We start from the raw sequence: 19941 nt of genomic DNA, 5'->3' as shown, positions 1-19941 counted from the left end.
TGTGACTTGAATACAACCACAATGCATGTTCATACTGATTTGCTGCAAGGTAAAAAACAAACACCATCTACCTCCATATATGTGTATATATATGTATGTCAATCAGCTTAACTTTTTTGGGGTCTGAACGGCTACGTACGTCCTGGCACTCAACAAACATATCCATATCCATTTGGAGTTCGAAAAAGCAATGTTTACCATTTTCTGATCTCTTCCATACACATGTTCAGATTAAAATAGCTGTTGCGCTGCGCAGGCTCAACGGATATTTAATAAAGTATATGCCAGGCTAGCTGCTTGCTTTAGTCAGCATATATACAAGGGTTGATTTCTTAAGTATTCACGAATGGCTTGGGTGGGAAAAATTCCGGCCCTACTTTAATTTTGGTTATCTTTCTTTCTCTTGGACGAAGTTCTTATTATTTATATAATGTTTTTTGTCAAATATATATATAGTTAAACACCGGTTGTTTGTCCTAAAAACATGAATTTAATAATTTATTTATATAAAATAATAAAAACTATGAAATAATTTAGACTTTAATAGTGTTGTGTAAAAACACATGCATATAAATAAAATTATATTTTTAAAAAGAGTTTTATTACTCATAATATTGTTGACAAGACATGATATTCCATCACGACAACCATGAAAAAAAAGAAAAAACGATTTACTTGATAATCCGACAATACCTATCATTTTCCTTTCAGATTCCTATTTTGTGAATCTTTTTAACACACCCACGCGCGCATAGGTTGAACGACGGAGTAGGCGTGTCGGACTTTGAGCAAAGCGTGAGGACACCTGTGATACGAAAAAGATTTCCCTTTTAAAAGGCCGTCTACGGTCTACCCATCCCCAGTTTCCATCCCTGACGTACTTATCCGATTGCCTAATAGATAGGCATATATACTCCAGGAACCGCACCCTAATGGCCTGACAACCAGAACTCCCCAATCCCAGTTTTCTCTTTGGGCCCGGATATCTCGACGCAATGGTGGGAGACGCCCACGTGCTTCAGACCTTCAGCAATTCCAATTGCAGTAACCACAACTCGAAGAAAGCAAAAGAAAAGAAGAAGAAGAAGAAGCGTGGTGGGAGCAAGAAGAAGATGACCGCAGAGCAGACTCTGGCTTTCAAGTCCGTGAGTGAATGGGTGTTCTTGGATCAGCCTTCTTCCTTGCCTTCCTCTGCTGCGTCCTTTGTTGTGGATGACTTTGGCGTGCAGAAGGCTCTTGGAAAAGGTGGGGAGAAGTTGGTGTTCGAACTGCATACGCATTCGAAATTCAGTGATGGGTTTTTGTCGCCCCTGAAGCTGGTTGAGAGAGCTCATGGAAATGGGGTCAGTTTCTTCGAAATTGTCCGTGTTACTTTATCTTTTAAATGAAAATCTGAAATAGGTTTTGTTTTTTTTTTCCCCGATTATATATGATCTGTGTTCCAGTTGCTCCATAGTTTCTGAATGATACCGAAATGGATTTTGCTTTTGACCGTGGATTTGATCTATTTTGAGTTTTATAGGGTTGCAAATAATGATATAGTTTTTTGTCATGTATTCTCATTTCCGGCTGCACTTTATATTTGTTAAGTATAGAAATTAAGTTGGTTTTTTGGAAACTGTCCTGCACTATATAGCTGCTGTCTGGGTGAGAGGTTGGTCTAATGCACAATACCTATAGCACGTAAAGCTACAAATCCATTCTGATTAGAAGTGTTCATTCCTCTTCCGACATCAAAGATGTAAGAATATATACCCGTACCGTCGTCAGAGACTAAAAGTTTCCTAACTTCTTTTCTTAGTGAGAAAAAACAGATTCTCTATTTGTGGTTTGAAGTAGTGAATGAAACCATGAGGCTTAATTATATATATTAGGGATTTTAGTTTTTTTTTTTTTTTTGTATGAAGATGGCAAATTATATAATCCAAAAAATGTTTCTAGTTGAGGTTTTATCTGAGGTTATTTTTCATTACCTGATGCTCTTTTTACGATTTTGTATAATATTAAAAATTAAGAAACGGATGCATGAATGCCTATATTTGAAATATGTTGTAGAGCTTGGAGTTTTGAGCAATTGCATCGTATGTTTATTTGTGGTTTGAAGTAGTGAATGAAACCGTGAGGCTTAATTATTATATATTAGGTATTTTAGTTTTTTTTGTATGAAGATGGCAAATTATAGAATCCAAAAAATGTTTCTAGTTGAGATTTTATCTGAGGTTCTTTTTCATTACTTGATGCTCTTTTTACAATTTTGTATAATATTAAAGAGTAAGAAACGGATGCATAAATGCCTATATTTGAAATATGTTGTAGAGCTTGGAGTTTTGAGCAATTGCATCGTATGTTTATTTGTGGTTTGAAGTAGTGAATGAAACCATGAGGCTTAATTATTATATATTAGGGATTTTTTTTTTTTTTTTGTATGAAGATGGCAAATTTTATCTGAGGTTCTTTTTCATTACTTGATGCTCTTTTTATAATTGTGTATAATATTAAAAAGTAAGAAACGGATGCATAAATGCCTAGATTTGAAATATGTTGTAGAGCTTGGAGTTTTGAGCAATTGCATAGTATGTTTATTGCGATCACGAAAAAGATAAGGAGATGTGGGTTTAGGATTAGGGGAATTAACTACCAAAAGACATGGAGACCTGTTTATCTCGTCTGCTCCTTTCCTTTTAAGGCTTCCTTCACGTCACTTCCTTGAACTTGCTTAAGGAAATGGATCCATGGTCTAGGAATAGATGAACAGTCCCTATTAAGGAAAGAGATTGGGAGTCACTTAAGATAGTTTGGACATGTGCAAGGGAGAGTGATTAAAGTGTAAGGAGAAAGAGTGATGTTAGTTGAAGGATTGACATAGTTAGAGGGATGTCTAGAACAACTTAGGTAGACGAAGAATATGATTTTAGATGAGACGTAAATAACTGGGATCCACAAAGCTAACCCCAATTAACTGGGATTACAGCTTGGTTAGGTCGTATAACTACTTCAGTTTTATATGGCAAGGTCAGCATGCTGGATAAAGATGATATCCAGCTATGACCCAGAAAATATGTTTCAAGAGGATTGTCTACTTGCTTATAGTCAGCAAAATGATTTTTGAATACCACTGGTTTACAGCTACCAATGACGACAATAATATTAAAGGAAGATTTAACAAAATTTAGAGACTCGGATCAGCTTGGGGATGCCTCACAATGAACCTCTGATAATATCCTGCAATGCCGCCTGTTAATGTTATGGGACCTTTGTGTTGTGTGATTGAAATCCAAACTTATTCTTGATTTTAAAATTCCAGCCTATTTGGTAGTACTTATAATTGTTAAGCCGATTTTTATTTGATTGTTTTTTAGTTCTTATTTTCTGTTCTGTTAGTATTTTTGCCTTGAATAAATCATAAGATGTTTGAAATTTAATTAATAAATTTGCTTATAACAGGTAAACGTTCTTGCTCTGACAGATCATGACACAATGTCGGGCATCCCCGAGGCTCTAGAAGCTGCTCGAAAATTTGGCATCAAGATAATTCCAGGTGTTGAAATCAGTACAATATTCTCTCTCAGGTAAATTTCTCAAGTTTTGGCTTTGGGAGGCTTATACATGCAGACAAGTGTGTTCGTGTAGTTGCTTGGAGTGTTTAATTTTGGTTTTTCCTTACATTAGAGAGTGCAGTTGCCTAAAACCATGTTTGGGACTGGAAATGGCAAGAATTGTGAGAACCTAGTTTTCGGGATTTATCCTCATCCATTCCTTATACATATCTCTGATGTTTGGATACTGATATCAGTACTGAGTCTGAACTAGAGGAGCCAGTGCATATCCTTGCATATTATAGTAGCTGTGGACCAACAAGGTCTGAGGAGCTGGAGAAGTTCTTGGCCAATATAAGAGATGGTCGTTTTGTCCGTGCAAAGAACATGGTGTCAAAGCTGAACATGCTTAAGCTACCTCTTAAGTGGGAGCATGTTGCCAGGATAGCAGGCAAGGGAGTTGCTCCCGGGAGAATGCATGTGGCCCGTGCTATGCTTGAAGCAGGTTATGTGGAAAATCTGAAACAAGCGTTTGCCCGATATCTTTTTGATGGTGGACCTGCTTACTCTATGTAGTATTCTGAACTTATCGTTAAATCTTTCCTCATTCTTGATGCAAATTTTTTATTTATGTTTTCTTTTAACATATGGTTTCAGGGGAAGTGAGCCTCTTGCAGAGGAAGCAATACAATTGATATGTAATACGGGGGGTATGGCCGTTCTAGCTCATCCATGGGCACTGAAGAATCCTGTTGCCGTTATCAGGAGGCTGAAAGAGGTTGGCCTTCATGGGATGGAGGTTTACAGAAGTGATGGAAAACTAGCAGGTACATTGTTTACTTTTCTCCGACTTTTTCTTTTATCATTTTGATGGAGTTATAATATTTTTTTGGTGACTGTCCAATCAATTGCCACAGAATGTTAAAAATTATGTCTCCAACTTCAGTCATGTAATTGATGTATTTTGCATATCTTGGGAATGAATCAACTTCATCAAAGAACAATTCTGGAATAAATCAACAGATGGAATTCAGTTGACTTAAAATTCATCATTTGTAATGTGCAACCTCAAGTTTTCGATATTATAATGCAGAAAATTTTCAAAAGCTCTGGTATGAAATTGCTTCCATCATCATTGGTATTGATGTGGGGAACTGAATGGTTCATTCACTTGTTGATATCCATGAAAATCTCCTTTTATGCTTTCTACACTCTAGAGCCTGGTTGACCAGATTAATATTTTTATGCTGTACTGGAAAACTTGAAAAGCTGATATTCTGATGGAAAATGATCTCCAAACTTATGGAGCCAAATATTTTGCTTATATTCTCTATTTGACACTTGAACTGGAGTTCACCTGTTTGGTCAACAGCATACAGTGACCTAGCAGATGCTTATGGTCTATTGAAGCTTGGAGGATCAGATTATCATGGAAGAGGCGGGCAGGGGGAGTCTGAACTGGGAAGTGTGAACCTACCAGTATTGGCTGTTCGTGACTTCCTTGAGGTAGCTAGACCAATTTGGTGCGGGGCCATCAGGGACAATTTGGAGAGTTATGCCGAGGAGCCTTCTGATTCAAATTTAGCAAGGATACTGAGATTTGGGAGGACCCGGATTTTTAAAGGAGGTTCCCCCTTGAGTTGCGGCAAGGACTTAATTGATCGTTGCTTGTCTTTGTGGTTGACAAATGAAGAGAGGCAAAATGCAGAGTTTGATGCCATCAGGTTGAAGCTTTCCAACATCTCTATCAATCAGGCAGGCATTCAGGTTCCTATTGAGAGCATTTGATTCTGAGTTGTTTATCTGAACCAATTTTCTTCCTAGGCCATGATATTCATTCCGTTCATCAAATTCATTTTCTTGTATTTTCTATTTTTTTGGGCAAGGGACCAGTTCAGTTCATTTTCACTTCTTCCTTTTTGGTAGTTCTGCAGTCATCCGCAAAGATTTAACTAATTACCATTCTAGCTATTCCAAATTTATTTTTAAATAGAATATATGCCCTAGAAAACAATTTTTGGGACATTGAAGGATCAAACAAGATGCGGAAACATATGATTGTCATATTTGTTCTCAATTAGCAGGCTGTGTAACATTAAGATTTCAGTAACCTTTTTCTCTTCTTTTTTTTTTCTTTCTTTTTGGCCTAGATTTGTTATATTGCTATATTAATAAAAGCTTTAACCAAAACTAATTTAGGTTGGCTATGCAAATTTTTTTCTACCCTCTTCACTGGGACCGTTTTCTTTCAAACTGATTTCCATTTCATGGAAATGAAAATCGTGTGTAGCTTGGTTTTGGAATTCAAACTACAGGTTCCTACCAAATTTAGGAGCTATCTAGCATCAAAAGCGAAATGAAATCCACTGTAATTGTTGAGATGGCGGATCCTTTTCCAACTCCATTAGGCCATTTAGCAGTTGTGTATGCCAACATCACTAGCTGACCACAGCTTGAGGATGGCTATACTCTTGGATCTCCCTTTTGCCATCAGGGGGGGACCTGGATTGGGAAACCAGATAACAATATTAGACATGATCATGATTATTCTTCAGTTGCGTCCGGAGAATTGGAATTTTTGTCCTGCAGGATACGGGAAATATCGTTGAAGTGATGTTATCGTGTTTCTGATGCTGCATAACGATCCAAGTTAATGTTAAGAAGAAAGATTCTTTTGGAAGAAGCCTGAAAAGACTTGATTCCCATGTGATGTTCCCCGTTCATTATACACCTCCGTTTCTAATTTCCCAAGTCATATTCACCAACATTTACAAAAAGTAAAATTAAACAAAAATTCTATGTACAATCACTTTTACGTATTGTTTTGTACACTTTATTGATGTGATTAGTTATGTATTAAAAAAATTTAATGCAGCTAATCATATTAATGAAATACATAAAGAGTACACAAAAGTGCCTATACATAATATTACTCAAAATTGAATTGGGCATTTTAGGCATATTCATAACGTCTCTAGCAGCTATTCAATTTCTTCGAAACATTTCCTGATTCGAGAAAGTTTTGCTATCTATCAACAACTGTTTCCAACCCCCACACCCCACACGACATATTCTTCTATTTGTTTTTATTAATATTAGACCTATCATCACTGAACTCAAAATTTAGAACCCATCTCTCTCTCTCCCTCCCCTCAAACCACCTCTCTCTCTCTCTCTCTTCATGCTCTTGATGTGTTTTCATTCCTTTATCAGTGATCGAGTCTACTGCCAGGTAAGGTGTGGGGTGTGAAATAAGTTAAGCGGCTAATGAGAAGAATAATTCTCGAAGAAGTGTTGGTAAAAATGTACCACATCATACTAGAAGATGAAGAGTCTTTCTTTGTGGACCAATAGTATAGGCCCATTGAAGGTGATGTTCGGGCTTTAACGATCCACCTCCTATGCTTCACGAAGCAGCCCACTACTACTGCTACCTGACAGCAGCACCGTACTAGTACCACGTTCCTCCCCCCCCCCCCCCCCCCCAAAAATCACAATCTGCCTTCGTCTTGCCTCAAAATTTCCCCTTACGTACTGCAAAAAGCCACTTTTACTTGCAATTCGAAGGGCGAGTCCAATGAGCTTGTCGCTCCTCCAAGGTTATTCTTCAGCAGAAGAAGAAGCACAAGAACAAGAACCCCACCATGCCCATCTCCATTACCCTAACTCTTCCGGCGACGATGATGACGACGAAGACGAAGCCTCCGCCGCCCGTAACCATTCGGTCCGTAGGAAGTCCTTCGTTGAACTCCCCCAACCCTCCTCTGTATCCGGCCTTCCTTCCGCTCTCGATGTATTCTCCCAAGTAATTCTTACTACCCCCTTTGGTTGCCCAGTGTTTTCGTACTCCAGTTCGTTTCCCTCTATTTTCTACTCACTTTATTGTGATTCCAGCCGGGAATCGTGGGTATAAAAGTTTTTTTCTTTTTGTCCTGACTTGGTTTTTATTCGTTACTGGAGGTTTCGGAACCGCCGGCATTTCTGAACAATAGCGTGGAGGAACATGGTTCCGCTAAAGACGTGGATCAGAATGAAGGGAGGCGCGGCGGCCGCAGGAACCGCAAGGAGAAGAAAGACTTACCTCCCGGTAAATTTATGTTAATGTAAATGTTACCTTGGACTTCATTTTGTTTGAAAAGTCATTATTTGGAGCTATTGAATTAGACCCCAGATATAGGTGATTAGGGATTTGGTTTTATCATTTATGATTCCTTAGTTTTCTATCTCATAATGGACCACATGATGTGTACTTAGGCAACATTTTCTGGTTGTCCATTTCTGGAGGGGAGCGCGTTCACTTATTTCTAGTATTGGAACTCATCCCAAAGGGGCACAACAACTCTAGAATCTATTTTCAACCATCTTTCAGGGACTGATATTTGTATCGTCTAGGTCAAATTAGTTTTTTTTTTTTTTGAAATAGACTTCATTCCCTCCAATGAAACCAAAGTTATAACTGTGACTAATCAATACAGGAAAATCCAGATTACTAGCCAAACTGCTCAACTGTGAGGGGCTCCTCCGCCCACAAATTTCTTTATGACGGACATTGTCTTAACTTCTATATACTCTCAGTTGACAATAGTCAATTGAGAAAACGTTATGAACTGGAACGACCTCTCTTCTGAAAAGAGAGGTACTAACACGCTCCACCCTCCCTAGGAGGAGGAGTACAAACACTCACATTCCTCTAAAGGAGGAGTGAGACAGCCACCCACCTTCCTCCAAAGGAGGAGTGGGACTTCACTGCTATGAACCTCAAGTCCAATAGGTCAAATTAGTTTAAGACCATGTAAATTGTGTGCTTCTGATTGTTCGATGTATGATTCAAGAACATACGTTTGGGTATGGTTCGGTGACATACATTTTGATTTTCTTTTTACCAAAAAAAAAAACGTTTGGGTATATGCTACCTTTTCAAGCACGAGAGAAGTTCATCACTTCGGTTATTTCACACTTTAAGTTGTTCTTCTACTAAAATTCCTTTTTTTTTTTTTCAGCCGAAGCTCAACTAAAAGCATTTATTTTCCGATTCTCCTGTAGTATCAAACAGAAAATCTTACCAAGCGGAGGGAAAGTTTAATTATTACTTTGTTCTGTTAGTTTTCAGAGAGAAAAAAAAATCTATATTGACTTGTATTTGATATCTAATATTGCAAACTGTTTTAGTATTAAGTATTTTTCTTTGCTTGATGTAGGCCTTGACTTCCTACCTGTTGCCATTTCACTGCCTCATTTGTTTTCATATATAAGATAAAATGAGATGAATTGAAATAAAAGTTAAAAGTTGAATAAAATATTGTTAGAATATATTTTTTAATATTATTTCTATTTTAGGATTTGAAAAAGTTGAATAGTTTATTTTATTTTATGTGGAAATTTAATAAAATTATACTAATTAGATGAGTTGAGAAGAATTGTGAAAACAAAGGAGGCCCAAACAGTTTTTCATGATCAACGGGAAATTATACTTAAAAAAGGCGGAATAATTTACACTGATTACAGTATGCATCTATCCAGCATCCCTTTTCTTGATATCCCTATGCACCTTTTCTCCCCTCCCTTTCAAAATAGCTGTGTCTGTGACACCACCACCACCATCTCCATCCCTCCCCCCTCCACCTCCCACTTCCCTACTGCCACCACTACCCCCAAACTCATCCATGCCACCTCCCTCCTCCCTCCTCTCCTCTAGCTGTGACTGCAACTTCCTTTTCCTCTCTGTCCACCTTTCCTCACCACCACCTACACCACCTTCCACCCCATTACTAAACAGAACACCCCATTACTAAACAGAACATCACTGCCACATTAAAATTGATTCTCAAGGATTTACGAATCATACATACAATCATATAAAGGTTTTTGCATTTTCTTTTTCTTTTAGCTTAGTTTTTCCTTTTAATCAATTTTTGTCTCAACTTAGTGGTAGCTTCCTTCAATTCTAAGATAATATGCTTGACTTTGCCTGTTATTGTCTGTAGGTGCTGTGGTTGAGGCCAAAGCCCAACTAGTTGGAATCCATGAGCGAGTAAGAAGTGATATTGAGGGTAGCCAACCTCCTGCATCAACAGCTTCAAGCACAATGCAAGGAAGCAAGCGCGTGGCCACTGCAGCCAATCCTAATGCAGAGGATGCTGCTGACCTACTGAGGTCAATCTTGTTTATTTAACAGTTTTTAAGTTGATGACCATGCATGGAGGGTTTATAAATACGTAGCGAAGAAGATTTTATTTAGGCAACACTGAGCAGTTGTTTTTACTGGGTCTTAGTCTCTGTACTGATACAAGTCTAAAGATAGAATCTCCTGATGACTTAAGCTCCCACTTCGTGTCAGTTCATAATTTTCCTCTCTAAGGATCAAAGAAATCCTTGTGTTGCATGCAGTTCTCATCTTTGAAGACCAAAGATGTCCATGCATGCACTCTGCACAATGGTATTCTATCATTATCTAAGTGTGAAATGTTTATATTTGTAGGATGTGCTTGCAATGTGGAATTCCCAAGACTTACTCGAATGCAAGAGGAATGGTCTGCCCAGTTTGTGGTGATCGCCCACATGATGATGCTAGCAATGAGCCCAAGAAGAAGGGGTCTGTCATCAAAGACAAGGAGAAGAGTAAGAGGATGAAAGGCCAATCATCTCATGCCACATGGAAAAGTGAAACAGAGATGCAACTTCGCCAGCAGTTTGATTAGCGGATTTCATTCTTTACAGATTTCCTTGGCATGGTCAAGCATTTTTTATGTTATGAAGGTAGGTACACTCATGTAATTAATGGTGTTCTACGGGCTAGCAGTTTGATAGGCGAAGGTCAGGTCCATCAGGGAATGTGCATGTACAATATATCTTAGTTTTTGTTTTAGGATGTCTCGTGCTTTTGCTTTCTTAGTTCCTAGCCTTTATGCATGTTCTCCCTATAGGGAAGATTACATGATCTCTCCTACCTGAGGATGACGAAATTCCATCATGCATGACAATTTGGAAGACTATGCAATTTGTTTCTTTCAAGATGGGAGGGCATAAGTTGAGCCTAACCCTATGCATGTGTCTTAAAATGAACTCATAAATTTAGAACCTGAGGTTTTTACGGGCAAACGTACTTTTCAATCTGTGCTTGCAAATCAGGTCAAGATTACCAGGAAAATATATCATGGACGTGCCTCCTAAGGTGGATGTTAAGTTAGATTGGGACAGTTGTTAGAGCAATATACTACTTATCAAAAAAATAAAAAAGGGAAAAAAAAAAGGGTTGTTAAGAGCAAAATACTAGGTCAAATCTGATACGTGCTTTTGGTTAGCACGTATTTGTTTGGCTTGTACATGTAAAATCGGAGACAAGCAAGAAAGGCAGAACCCATGCGTGAACACTGGATCATGGATCATAATCAAACCTTGTGAAAGTATGGCATGCATAAATCGTTGGGTAAATATCATGCAACAGAGAGAGGAAAATGAATCAGAATCGTTCGCCGCCGCAGTAGACGTGACTCCTTTCTGAAAAGCATGGTGATTGGAGTGGTAGCAGCCAAACGGTGGATTTATTGTACTTTCACAATGCTGCTTTTACTTGTTTCTTCCGAGTTGTGTTATCAACAATATGGGGTACTTCTTGGTTTGTTAATTAAAGACTACGCCATTGAAAGAAGGAAGAAAAAGAAGTTAAAAGAAGGAAACGCTATCGATGGAGCGAAGTGTCATACACCTAGTTGACGTGTGTGCCATCAGTTGACATGCGGAAAAGCTATTGAAACTACAAAATACTTGCGCTTGGCACTTCTATTTCCAAGTGCTTTAGTACGTTTGACCGTAAATATTAGTTCATACATGTGTGAAAAAATAATAGGATGCCAACAGAAGAATTAACATAGTGTCTTATCCTAAGAAATTTAACAGGCATGAGCCAAGGACATGTTAAGATAACAAACCAAATGGTACCAACAGGGTGAGATGTAGTTGCAAGGAAATTCTAGTGACAGAGATGAGAGGATAAATATTAGCTCATCAAGATGAGTGCTGCAAGGATATACACCAACATAGACAAGTAAGCCTATCTAACAAACACGTTTCGAACCAAACCCGGCATCTATGTTGGGCCTCAAAAGCTTGATTATACATTCTGATTTGCAGTCAAATAAAAAATAAACATATTTAACAAAAATGGTGCAAACGCTAACCATTTTTTTTCCTTCTTTGTTGTCCGTCATCAGCATTTTTTATCTGCACTGGCAACACTATCTTCCTGGAGAACTTGTGTCTCAGCCATCACAGGTGGACTATTATCAGACCCATGAATCTGCTAATTAAGATCCACAGCATAAGCCCAAGATTTTGACACATTACATACAGCATATGGCATTAGAAGTGTAAAAGGCTTACCGAGCCTTGAGACCTAAGAGAGACGGTATTGTTGGTAGGCATTACGGATGCATCAGAGGGCCTGTGAAACAGTAGGTGTGCTATAGAGCGATCTATGGGATTGGTACCCGTTTCCATATCCACAAATCCAGTGCACCTAAATAGGGGAATTATTAAAAGCACAAGAAAACTTAATCAAAGACTGAAGAACACTCTTAGCAGAAATTCAGCAACTACAAGAAAGAGCAAGACAGATACACATCATCCAGGGTGATTATCATGAAAAAGGAATTAACTTTAACACTCCCAGTCCAAAGAAATATGACCCATTTCGCCATTTATTATCTTACTTAACAAAATGAATTATAGCAAAACCAGTCAACAGCAGTACAGCAAGCATTGAAAACAAAATGTAAAGCCAAAGCAAGCAGCGACTGCATACTTGTTTGTTTCTTGAAATGCCAGTGCTCTACTTGCATCTCTGCCATCTCCATTGCCACCAATCAAATTTGCACAATTATGCCTTTGCTCAGCACTCCTAGCCAAGCGGTACAGACTATCCCTTATACACAGTTTAGTCCTGATATCCAACTGAATTCAAGCAGTTTCAGGTCAGTCAATTTGAAAAATATTGAACACTAGAGTTTGCATGTGATGAGAAACTATTCATATGTCACATATATTCATTCATTGAATATCGAGGAGTTCTCTTTCAATGCCAACTGTTTAAATATCAAGAGATTAGTTGACAGGACATTTAGGGGTAAAGCACTTTGCAGCAGCCACAAGGGCACAAAATCGAGGCAAACTCTAAATGCTAAATATGACCTCAAAATAACAGGGGTCAAGGTAGGCCAGCGAGACGATGAGGGATAAGCTTCATCGTCAAGAGGGAAAACAGAAAGCTCTGATTCAAAAATTATCTTGATTCATCCCAATAGGATTCTTTTTTGTATTTTCTCTAATGAATAATTGTAAATCTATGTAAGAATTGAGACAAAATTTATCTTCTTATTCACTTTACCTTAGCTAAAATTGATTATTGTTCCTATACTGTTGGAACTATCTATGGGGTAATCATCGATATTGAAACATTCTGAGTGATCATGTTGTGCGTCAACATGTTCTGACAATTTTTCACAATATAAGTTGCACATGAAAAATAGCAGAAATTTTAATCATCCATATTATTTTAAACTTTTTTTGACATTAATAATGTAGAATCTCAGCCCAAACCAAACTTGTGATATAATATAACTAGCAAGCCAGATGCTACTTCAATGTTTTTTCACCTGTCACTACTTGTATGTGTTTTATGCGTATTAACCAGTAGACTGAAATGTTAGAATGTCTAAAAAAAACCTCCAATACTTCAACAAGATGTTTTAGAAACTGCATTTGCAGGTTTTAGATAATGATGATGCGAACCGACATATCAAAATATATGGGCCAAACTTCAGTAATTTTCTTCTTAGTTATTGTTTTTTGAAACCAAATAGCCACAAAACATTTACAAACATAATTATAGAGTTGATCATTCAAGGTCAAGTTTATACACAGCATATTTGTATAGCACCTTTTTCGCTCAAGGCAAATTCTAACTTATAAGACAATGTCAACTTAATATGCTACACGTTTGCTTATTTTGTCCTATCACTTGCTGCAGGGCCCTTATGCCACAGGGCATTACTAGATTGGTTATGATACCAATTGTCCTGATCTAGTGAAGAGCTAGCTATATTTGCACCACAATCTAAAACAAATAATCACAATAAAGCTTCTTATAATTGCTTCCACAGCCTAAACTCAACTTTCACACAACTGATGTGCAGCTTAGGACGTGCCCACAAAACACCTTTTACAATCCAATCCAAACCAATCTGGGTATCACGTTGTCTTTTTCCGTTTCTTCTTTTTACCAATGCTTGCTCCTTTATTATTTTTAACATTTCTAACATTAAAAGAGAAAAACAAAGGTGATGAGAATCATGGTCTATGTTTTATAAATCTAAGTGCTAATTGGTGTTTCTAGTTCAATAATTTTATATTTCAAAGATTTTTCTATAACTTCAAAGAACAAAATTGTTGCAACATCAGAAATTGGAAAAAAAAAATGAATTGGCATTTCATTTTTGTCAAGGATTAGAAGGGTGATTGAAGGCCATGTTGAACTTTGGGAAACCAACTCCTACAATTTATCTCCCACCTTGCCAAATATTGACATGTTCAAGCAGGTAAGAACTATCTGAAACTAATGACAGAATTCAGCTCTTACATGAGCTGTACAATGAACAACACTAGATGATTTATCATTTCACATGCCAGCACTTAAGTTCTCATAGAATCCCATTCAAAAGTTGGTAGTAAATGAATATTCAGTAACATTTGTACCTTTTCCATCACTTTTTGAAGCTGGCGAAAATTAGTCGCTTCTAGTGAGATTTCATCCACCACAGAGCTCATGCAAGAGCTCTCCTGTACATTTGAAGAATCCAAGTCTGTAGGAATTCCTACACTAACTCCTTCGATTTCACTATGAACTTCAACCTCATTTTCAGAGTGCTGAACTTGCTTATGAGCTGAAACAGGATGACAAAATTCCATCGGAGCAGACATATCAACATTTTTAAACTTCCTAGTCGTAGGAGTTTGTAAATCCTGGCATAGCTGGTCTCTCTTTTCATTGACTGTTTTTGCTGGAACCTCAAATGAAGGGCAATGAGAGCTCTCCATGGACTGGACTGGATTTGATGCATAGGAAGACTCCTTGGGAGAATATGCATGGCCACTGTTTTCAAATTTGTTACCTAATGGAGCTGGACAAACTGAAACTTTATCTGAAGGATGACTACATTCCAGGTGCATACAGGGTATCTGTGTCCGAATATAACACGAAGTATCAGGTCCTACGTTTTGCTTATGTTGATGATTTCCAGGGGGAGAAAAAACTTCACACAATGAGTCTCCATAGTGATGACCCAGATCCGCATGTTTACCATAATAGTGAAAAGAATCACCATTTTCCAGATATCGATCTTTCCTTTTTCTTTCCATTTGGCTCTGGTTCTTGGACTTCTTTCTATGCACATTCCTCTGTGAAGCATAAAATTTGTTAGGATTTCAAGTGGTTATGTTCTTCACAATATAAGGGAGAATGGATAAGCAGCTGTCAGCCGTTCACATAGATTAAACATTTAAATTTATATGAAAATATATATCATAATCACTTTTTAAACACAAACCACATGAAATAACATCCCGAATAGGGTAACGAGGTCAAGAGAAAGGGGAACACAAAAACAAAAAATTACAATCACTTTCCATTGCAAGTTCTATGACAAACACACACAATGCCTTTATTCTAATAAGAACATTTGTTACCAACCACATTATCACTTTTTAATCAGTCAAACTAAATTTAAGTGAAAAGGCGGTCCCCAAGGTCTAAATATTACAATGCAGTGTTTTCAATGTTTTTGTAAGGTAATGTATCATAATCTTCTTTTCATATTAGCTTTTAAATAAGTTGATAGTTATAAGCTTCAACTTACTATAACCACTAAGCCAAAAGTGAGGAGTTAATAATAAAATTGGGGGCTTTGTCCTCCTTTTTTTAATATATATATATATTATAAAAAAATTAAAAATTTAAAAAAAAAAAAAAAAAAAAAAAGAACTTAGTATAACTGATGTCAAGTGACTGCAAGTGGATGTTGGAATCTCAAAATTTTTCCCAAAACAGGGAGTAAATTAAAATATAATATATATAAATATAAATATATATATATATACAATCGTTTGAAATCACAGAAACTACCTGTTCTTTAGGCATTAAGTCATCCCTATGCTCAGTTTTCGTATCAGACCCATTCAGAAATGATAACTGACCAAGGGAAGCAGGGTCGTCAATATGTGAAGTATAAGAATTCATTTCACCACGTATAGAAACACTTTTCTTGTTGGGATAATTGATCGGAAGACATGCACTTTTTGGACTGGACGTTTCATCACATTCTGAAATACTTTTGAAGATGCTTGCCTCATGACCTATAAACTTGTCAGATTTCAATGCATCTTCAGATACTTCAGCAGCATGTGAAGATGAGAACCAGCACAAATCGTCTTCATTACTAAGTGACCCTAGCCCAAAACTTGAATCACAACTTCTGTAAGATCAAAAGTAATACGTAAACCTACTAAATCATCAATTACAAAGAGAACCAGCAGTAGTATTTTATACAGAAAGAAAAACAATAAGAAAACGTCAACCATTATAAGAATGAATTTGAAGACCACCTAAACATCCTGTCAACATCCTCAAAATTTTCTATATTCGGCCACCAACTGGATAAGAGATCATTGCTTTCTTCGCCTTCACATTCATTGTCTAAAAAACTCAGATCATTATCTGTTTGGGATATGTTACTGAGTGGATAACAGTACAAGTTGTTCTCAACTGCAGCACACTTCTCACCCAAGATAGAATCATCCACACAAAACTCACTGCCACCAGAATCTATCTTCTCACTTTTTAAACAATGGCTGGGCATCCTCGTATCATCAGATTCCATAATTGTTACTCCATTAAGCGAGTCGCCATCACATGAAGAAGGAAACATGCCATCAGGTGTTTGAGACCATGAATCCTTTTCCAACATCGTGTCTTTCTTGGTCAATATTGGTGAACTCCTTTCCTCCTTGCCTCGTGTACCATATTTAGTTTCATTGGCAGCATTACTTGCAACACCAATTCCTACACCTTGTGGCTTCTTACAGCTATCACCCTGTACAGCAATTCGATCCTCACATTCATTGCCATGATGAGGCACTATATGATCGTCACTCCCACCAAAGTCATCCCACAAATTATCTTCAAGCTGCAACATCATGACCAGAGGCTTAGACAGAATATTAGATAGAATTCTCAATTCAGGATCTATAGGGAAAAGATTGTTCGGTTTTTTTCACTTTTTCTTATCCATTATGATAGGTTTTTTCTTTCTTCTTATCCATTATAATAGAAATCACACAAGGGAAAAAGAAAAAGAAAAACATATAGTAATCATTCCGTAAGACCTTGTTCATTTGATAGAAATTCGTATGAACAGTAGATACTCAACAACAAAGGAGAAAGAAAGCTTTTACTGCTGGATTACCAAGATGCTCATAATAGAAATTCATATGAATGGTAAATAACCCAAAAACATAGGTAGAACTCAGAGAAATTTATATTGTCTGACCTCGTTATAATTCTAGGGCCAACATAACTTGCTGAGACAAATTGACAGTAGACAAGTTAAACAGGAAAATGGAAATTCATTTTTGTTCTCTGATAAGGAATAGAATGGAACTTAAAAATGCCTTTCATAAATCAGTCAGTGATGGAAAAACTTCAGACAGGATTCAATAGAACTACATTAAGGCAGTTGGAAAAAGGAAAGTTAATAAACATAAAGACTATCATAAAAAAGTCTTCATAAACAATCATAGAAAACTTCATACCCAGAAAAAATTATTTTCCCTTTTTCTCTCTAGGAGGATCTTTCTTCCTATTTTTTCAAAGCATTAGATCTCATGTAACCTAAGGCGCAAGAGGTTTGTTCAGTTGAATATAATGTGTTCGCGTAAAGACTGCCATTGCTTATTAGATTTTTCTTCTAGTTTTGTCGTACATTGCATCTCCTGCAAGTATTTTGAATTTTCACCACACCAATTCCTTTTATCCTTTCCCTTTCCTCTCTTTCAATAAATACACTTCTTTTCTTATTTAAGAAACAGAAACTGCTCTGTTGCCCTGATATACCATTATATGATCTAAAATAACCAACAAAGTCAGCACACTTGAGTCTCAAGACATTTCTCCCATCAAATCCTCATTACGATGCATGTATTTTAGTGGAATTACACTAAAATCCTCTTCTTTCCTTTTGATTCTAACTTCTGATGATTTTGGATTAGTTAAAATGTATGATTCCATTCAGTTGAACATATTCAGTCGTACCAAATGGCAAATAAGTAAAAAATTATGTATATAAATACACACACTACCTCACACATGTACACATCTGACATTCCTCCAGATCTTCTATCCACCACCCCAGAAAGATGCAGTTGATTTATATGATGTCATGTTTCAAGAGAAAATCCTCTCACCAAAAACTGTTTTCTGAGTCAAAAATAAACTAAGGATAGATAAGTGGAAATCTTACAATTTGGTCGTAAAATTTATAGCACTGATTAGAAAATAAACAGCAGTGCAATATTATAGACAAGAAAAATAAACAAAATAGCAGTATTCCTATTGACGCGTTCTGTTTCCATAGTCCTACCTGATTAAACCAAAAAAAAAAAAAAAAAACAGAAATCTAGGAACACAAACCCAAACCAATACACAGACACTTAATATCTGTTGGATTCCAAGAACGAATGAAAAATGGGCCCTGTTAAGTTTTAGAAGGAAACAGTGAAGCTTTATAGGATCTTTCTGTCCAGCTGCAAGTAGTCCGCATCTCCAGATCTTTGCATTTCAAAATAACAAAATGAAGCACGTGCCAAGAGACCAAAAATTAAGTTTAAAATTTTTTTTTTTGGTAAAAAACAACCCCAATAACTATTAGGAAATTAGAGGAAGGGAACAAAATGTGTATGTGGAAAGAGAAATAATTATGATCCTCCTTTTCTCTGTTCTTGCCTATTAATCCAATCCTTTTATTATGCTTAATTTAAGTGCAATTTCAGAAATTTCTTGCATTGAAAGCCCTAAGGCTTAGTACTTGATTATCAGTTCATAACCAACATTTTCTGATGATCCAAACAATGCAAAAATGACGTCGTAAAATCAATTATTGAAAATATGTATCACAGTTTATACTATTATATGCTTATTTTGAGGGGGGAAACTGGAAAAGCTCAAATTCATTGAGCAAAGTACTAAAAATATTAGAATCAGATTGGGGTAGTTAGGATCCCCGAATATTACTGAATATTTTCCCACATATTTCTACTGATTTTTCTATATGTTACCAACTATGCAATTATGCTTGATTTACCATATTGGCGTGATTTGCTCCTATAATGAGCTGTGCATGCCGTATGCCAGGTTATCAAGGAATAATTCATTTGCAGGAGAAATACTAGGAAACCCGGTCCCCTCAAAAAGATCATTCCTTCTCTCTTTCTATCAATTTTTTTCCCTTTGGGTTCTATCACATTCAGGCCTTTTTTTTCTATCTATTTATCTCTCTACTTCGTCTGAAAATGGACGAGGAAAACTCCAAAAAAAAACCATTTCAAGTTACGATATGTTCTCAGTAGCAAGTAAATCCAACACAACCAAGAAATTTAAACATACACAAGCCGCCCCCACCCCTGGTCCAACCAAAAAAAATAAACAAGTCGCTAAAAGGGGAAGTTGAAGCTACAGGACCAAAGCAGCACCGATCTCCAAGGAAAACTTACCTGGAAAACTAAAATATTCCGGAATTACTAGAAGGGTAAAGTTGAAGCTACATCAGCAACGATCTTCGAGCAAAGCTCACAGGGAAAACAAAAAATCCTGGAAAAATAAATAATTACCGGAAAAATCAAAAAGTTCCCTGTAACAGTAGAGAGAAAATGGCCAACAAGACCAAACAGCTATTCCTAATCTGGCTATCTGATTCAGGGACTTCTCGGAGCTTCCAGAGACGTCCTCTTGCACGAGCGCTCGGGCGAAAAAAATTAAATTAAAAATTGATAAGAATATTTTATTATTTTTTTAGGATGAATAAAAAGGGTGACGCAGGGGCTGACACGTGGTGAGGAGATCAATACAAGGGGGTGGATATCAGAATTCGTGGACGAGAGATGGGCGATGAGATCCGATCAGTTTCAACGAGGTGATTGGTCCACGTACTTGGTAGGTTTTGGTATCACGACACGTGTCTGGGGACCCATTATTGGTGGGGGAATATAGTGGTGCCCTCGTGTCGTGGACTGAGAGCGTGCGTGGTTGAGCGCCATGATGTGGCCACTTGTTCTTCCTCATTTTTTTAATTGAATTAAAATT

At 37.0% G+C, this 19941-nt stretch overlaps 3 protein-coding genes across 9 annotated transcripts; 2 read left to right on the top strand and 1 right to left on the bottom strand.

Annotated features, from left to right (window-relative positions):
• The first annotated feature begins 783 nt into the window (after nt 1–783).
• Nucleotides 784–5613, top strand: LOC122310959 (3',5'-nucleoside bisphosphate phosphatase-like). The gene is made up of 5 exons (XM_043125257.1): nt 784–1343; nt 3445–3569; nt 3794–4108; nt 4194–4363; nt 4909–5613. Exons 1-5 carry the CDS (start codon nt 996–998, stop codon nt 5322–5324), a joined length of 1374 nt encoding a protein of 457 aa, XP_042981191.1. The 5' UTR covers nt 784–995; the 3' UTR covers nt 5325–5613.
• Nucleotides 5614–7015: 1402 nt separating this feature from the next.
• LOC122310960 lies at nt 7016–10646 on the top strand. The gene is made up of 4 exons (XM_043125258.1): nt 7016–7341; nt 7497–7623; nt 9521–9689; nt 10015–10646. Exons 1-4 carry the CDS (start codon nt 7114–7116, stop codon nt 10232–10234), a joined length of 744 nt encoding a protein of 247 aa, XP_042981192.1. The 5' UTR covers nt 7016–7113; the 3' UTR covers nt 10235–10646.
• A 771-nt stretch (nt 10647–11417) lies between these two features.
• On the bottom strand, nt 11418–19627 carry LOC122310957 (protein LNK1). Of its 7 annotated transcripts, XM_043125252.1 has the most exons (9): nt 19470–19613; nt 19353–19360; nt 17943–18060; nt 16191–16771; nt 15712–16060; nt 14286–14987; nt 12337–12485; nt 11916–12051; nt 11418–11832 (listed from the first exon to the last, which is right to left on the bottom strand). In XM_043125252.1, exons 3-9 carry the CDS (start codon nt 17964–17966, stop codon nt 11743–11745), a joined length of 2031 nt encoding a protein of 676 aa, XP_042981186.1. In that variant the 5' UTR covers nt 17967–18060; nt 19353–19360; nt 19470–19613; the 3' UTR covers nt 11418–11742. The 7 variants fall into 7 exon arrangements, with proteins under 7 accessions (XP_042981186.1, XP_042981185.1, XP_042981188.1 ...); XM_043125251.1 differs by lacking the exon at nt 19353–19360 and having other exon boundaries at nt 19470–19627; XM_043125254.1 differs by having other exon boundaries at nt 12340–12485; nt 19353–19622.
• Nucleotides 19628–19941: the final 314 nt, after the last annotated feature.

Source organism: Carya illinoinensis, chromosome 5 (assembly GCF_018687715.1).
Source record: "Carya illinoinensis cultivar Pawnee chromosome 5, C.illinoinensisPawnee_v1, whole genome shotgun sequence".
Lineage (NCBI taxonomy): Eukaryota > Viridiplantae > Streptophyta > Magnoliopsida > Fagales > Juglandaceae > Carya > Carya illinoinensis.
The sequence above is the reverse complement of the archived record's forward strand: the minus strand, read 5'-3'. Positions and strand labels throughout refer to the sequence as shown.

Excerpts from the sequence above, each read along its gene's own strand:
- LOC122310959 (XM_043125257.1), top strand. The coding sequence starts at position 996 with ATGGTGGGAGACGCCCACGTGCTTCAGACCTTCAGCAATTCCAATTGC. Across the intron at positions 4,109-4,193 it reads GGTGGACCTGCTTACTCTAT|GGGAAGTGAGCCTCTTGCAG; the intron begins GTAGTATTCTGA and ends ATATGGTTTCAG. Across the intron at positions 4,364-4,908 it reads AAGTGATGGAAAACTAGCAG|CATACAGTGACCTAGCAGAT; the intron begins GTACATTGTTTA and ends TTTGGTCAACAG.
- LOC122310960 (XM_043125258.1), top strand. The coding sequence starts at position 7,114 with ATGAGCTTGTCGCTCCTCCAAGGTTATTCTTCAGCAGAAGAAGAAGCA. Across the intron at positions 7,342-7,496 it reads CTCTCGATGTATTCTCCCAA|GTTTCGGAACCGCCGGCATT; the intron begins GTAATTCTTACT and ends TCGTTACTGGAG. Across the intron at positions 9,690-10,014 it reads GATGCTGCTGACCTACTGAG|GATGTGCTTGCAATGTGGAA; the intron begins GTCAATCTTGTT and ends TTATATTTGTAG.
- LOC122310957 (XM_043125251.1), bottom strand. The coding sequence starts at position 17,966 with ATGTCAGATGTGTACATGTGTGAG. Across the intron at positions 16,061-16,190 it reads GATGTTGACAGGATGTTTAG|AAGTTGTGATTCAAGTTTTG; the intron begins GTGGTCTTCAAA and ends TTGATCTTACAG. Across the intron at positions 14,988-15,711 it reads ACTTAATGCCTAAAGAACAG|AGGAATGTGCATAGAAAGAA; the intron begins GTAGTTTCTGTG and ends TATGCTTCACAG.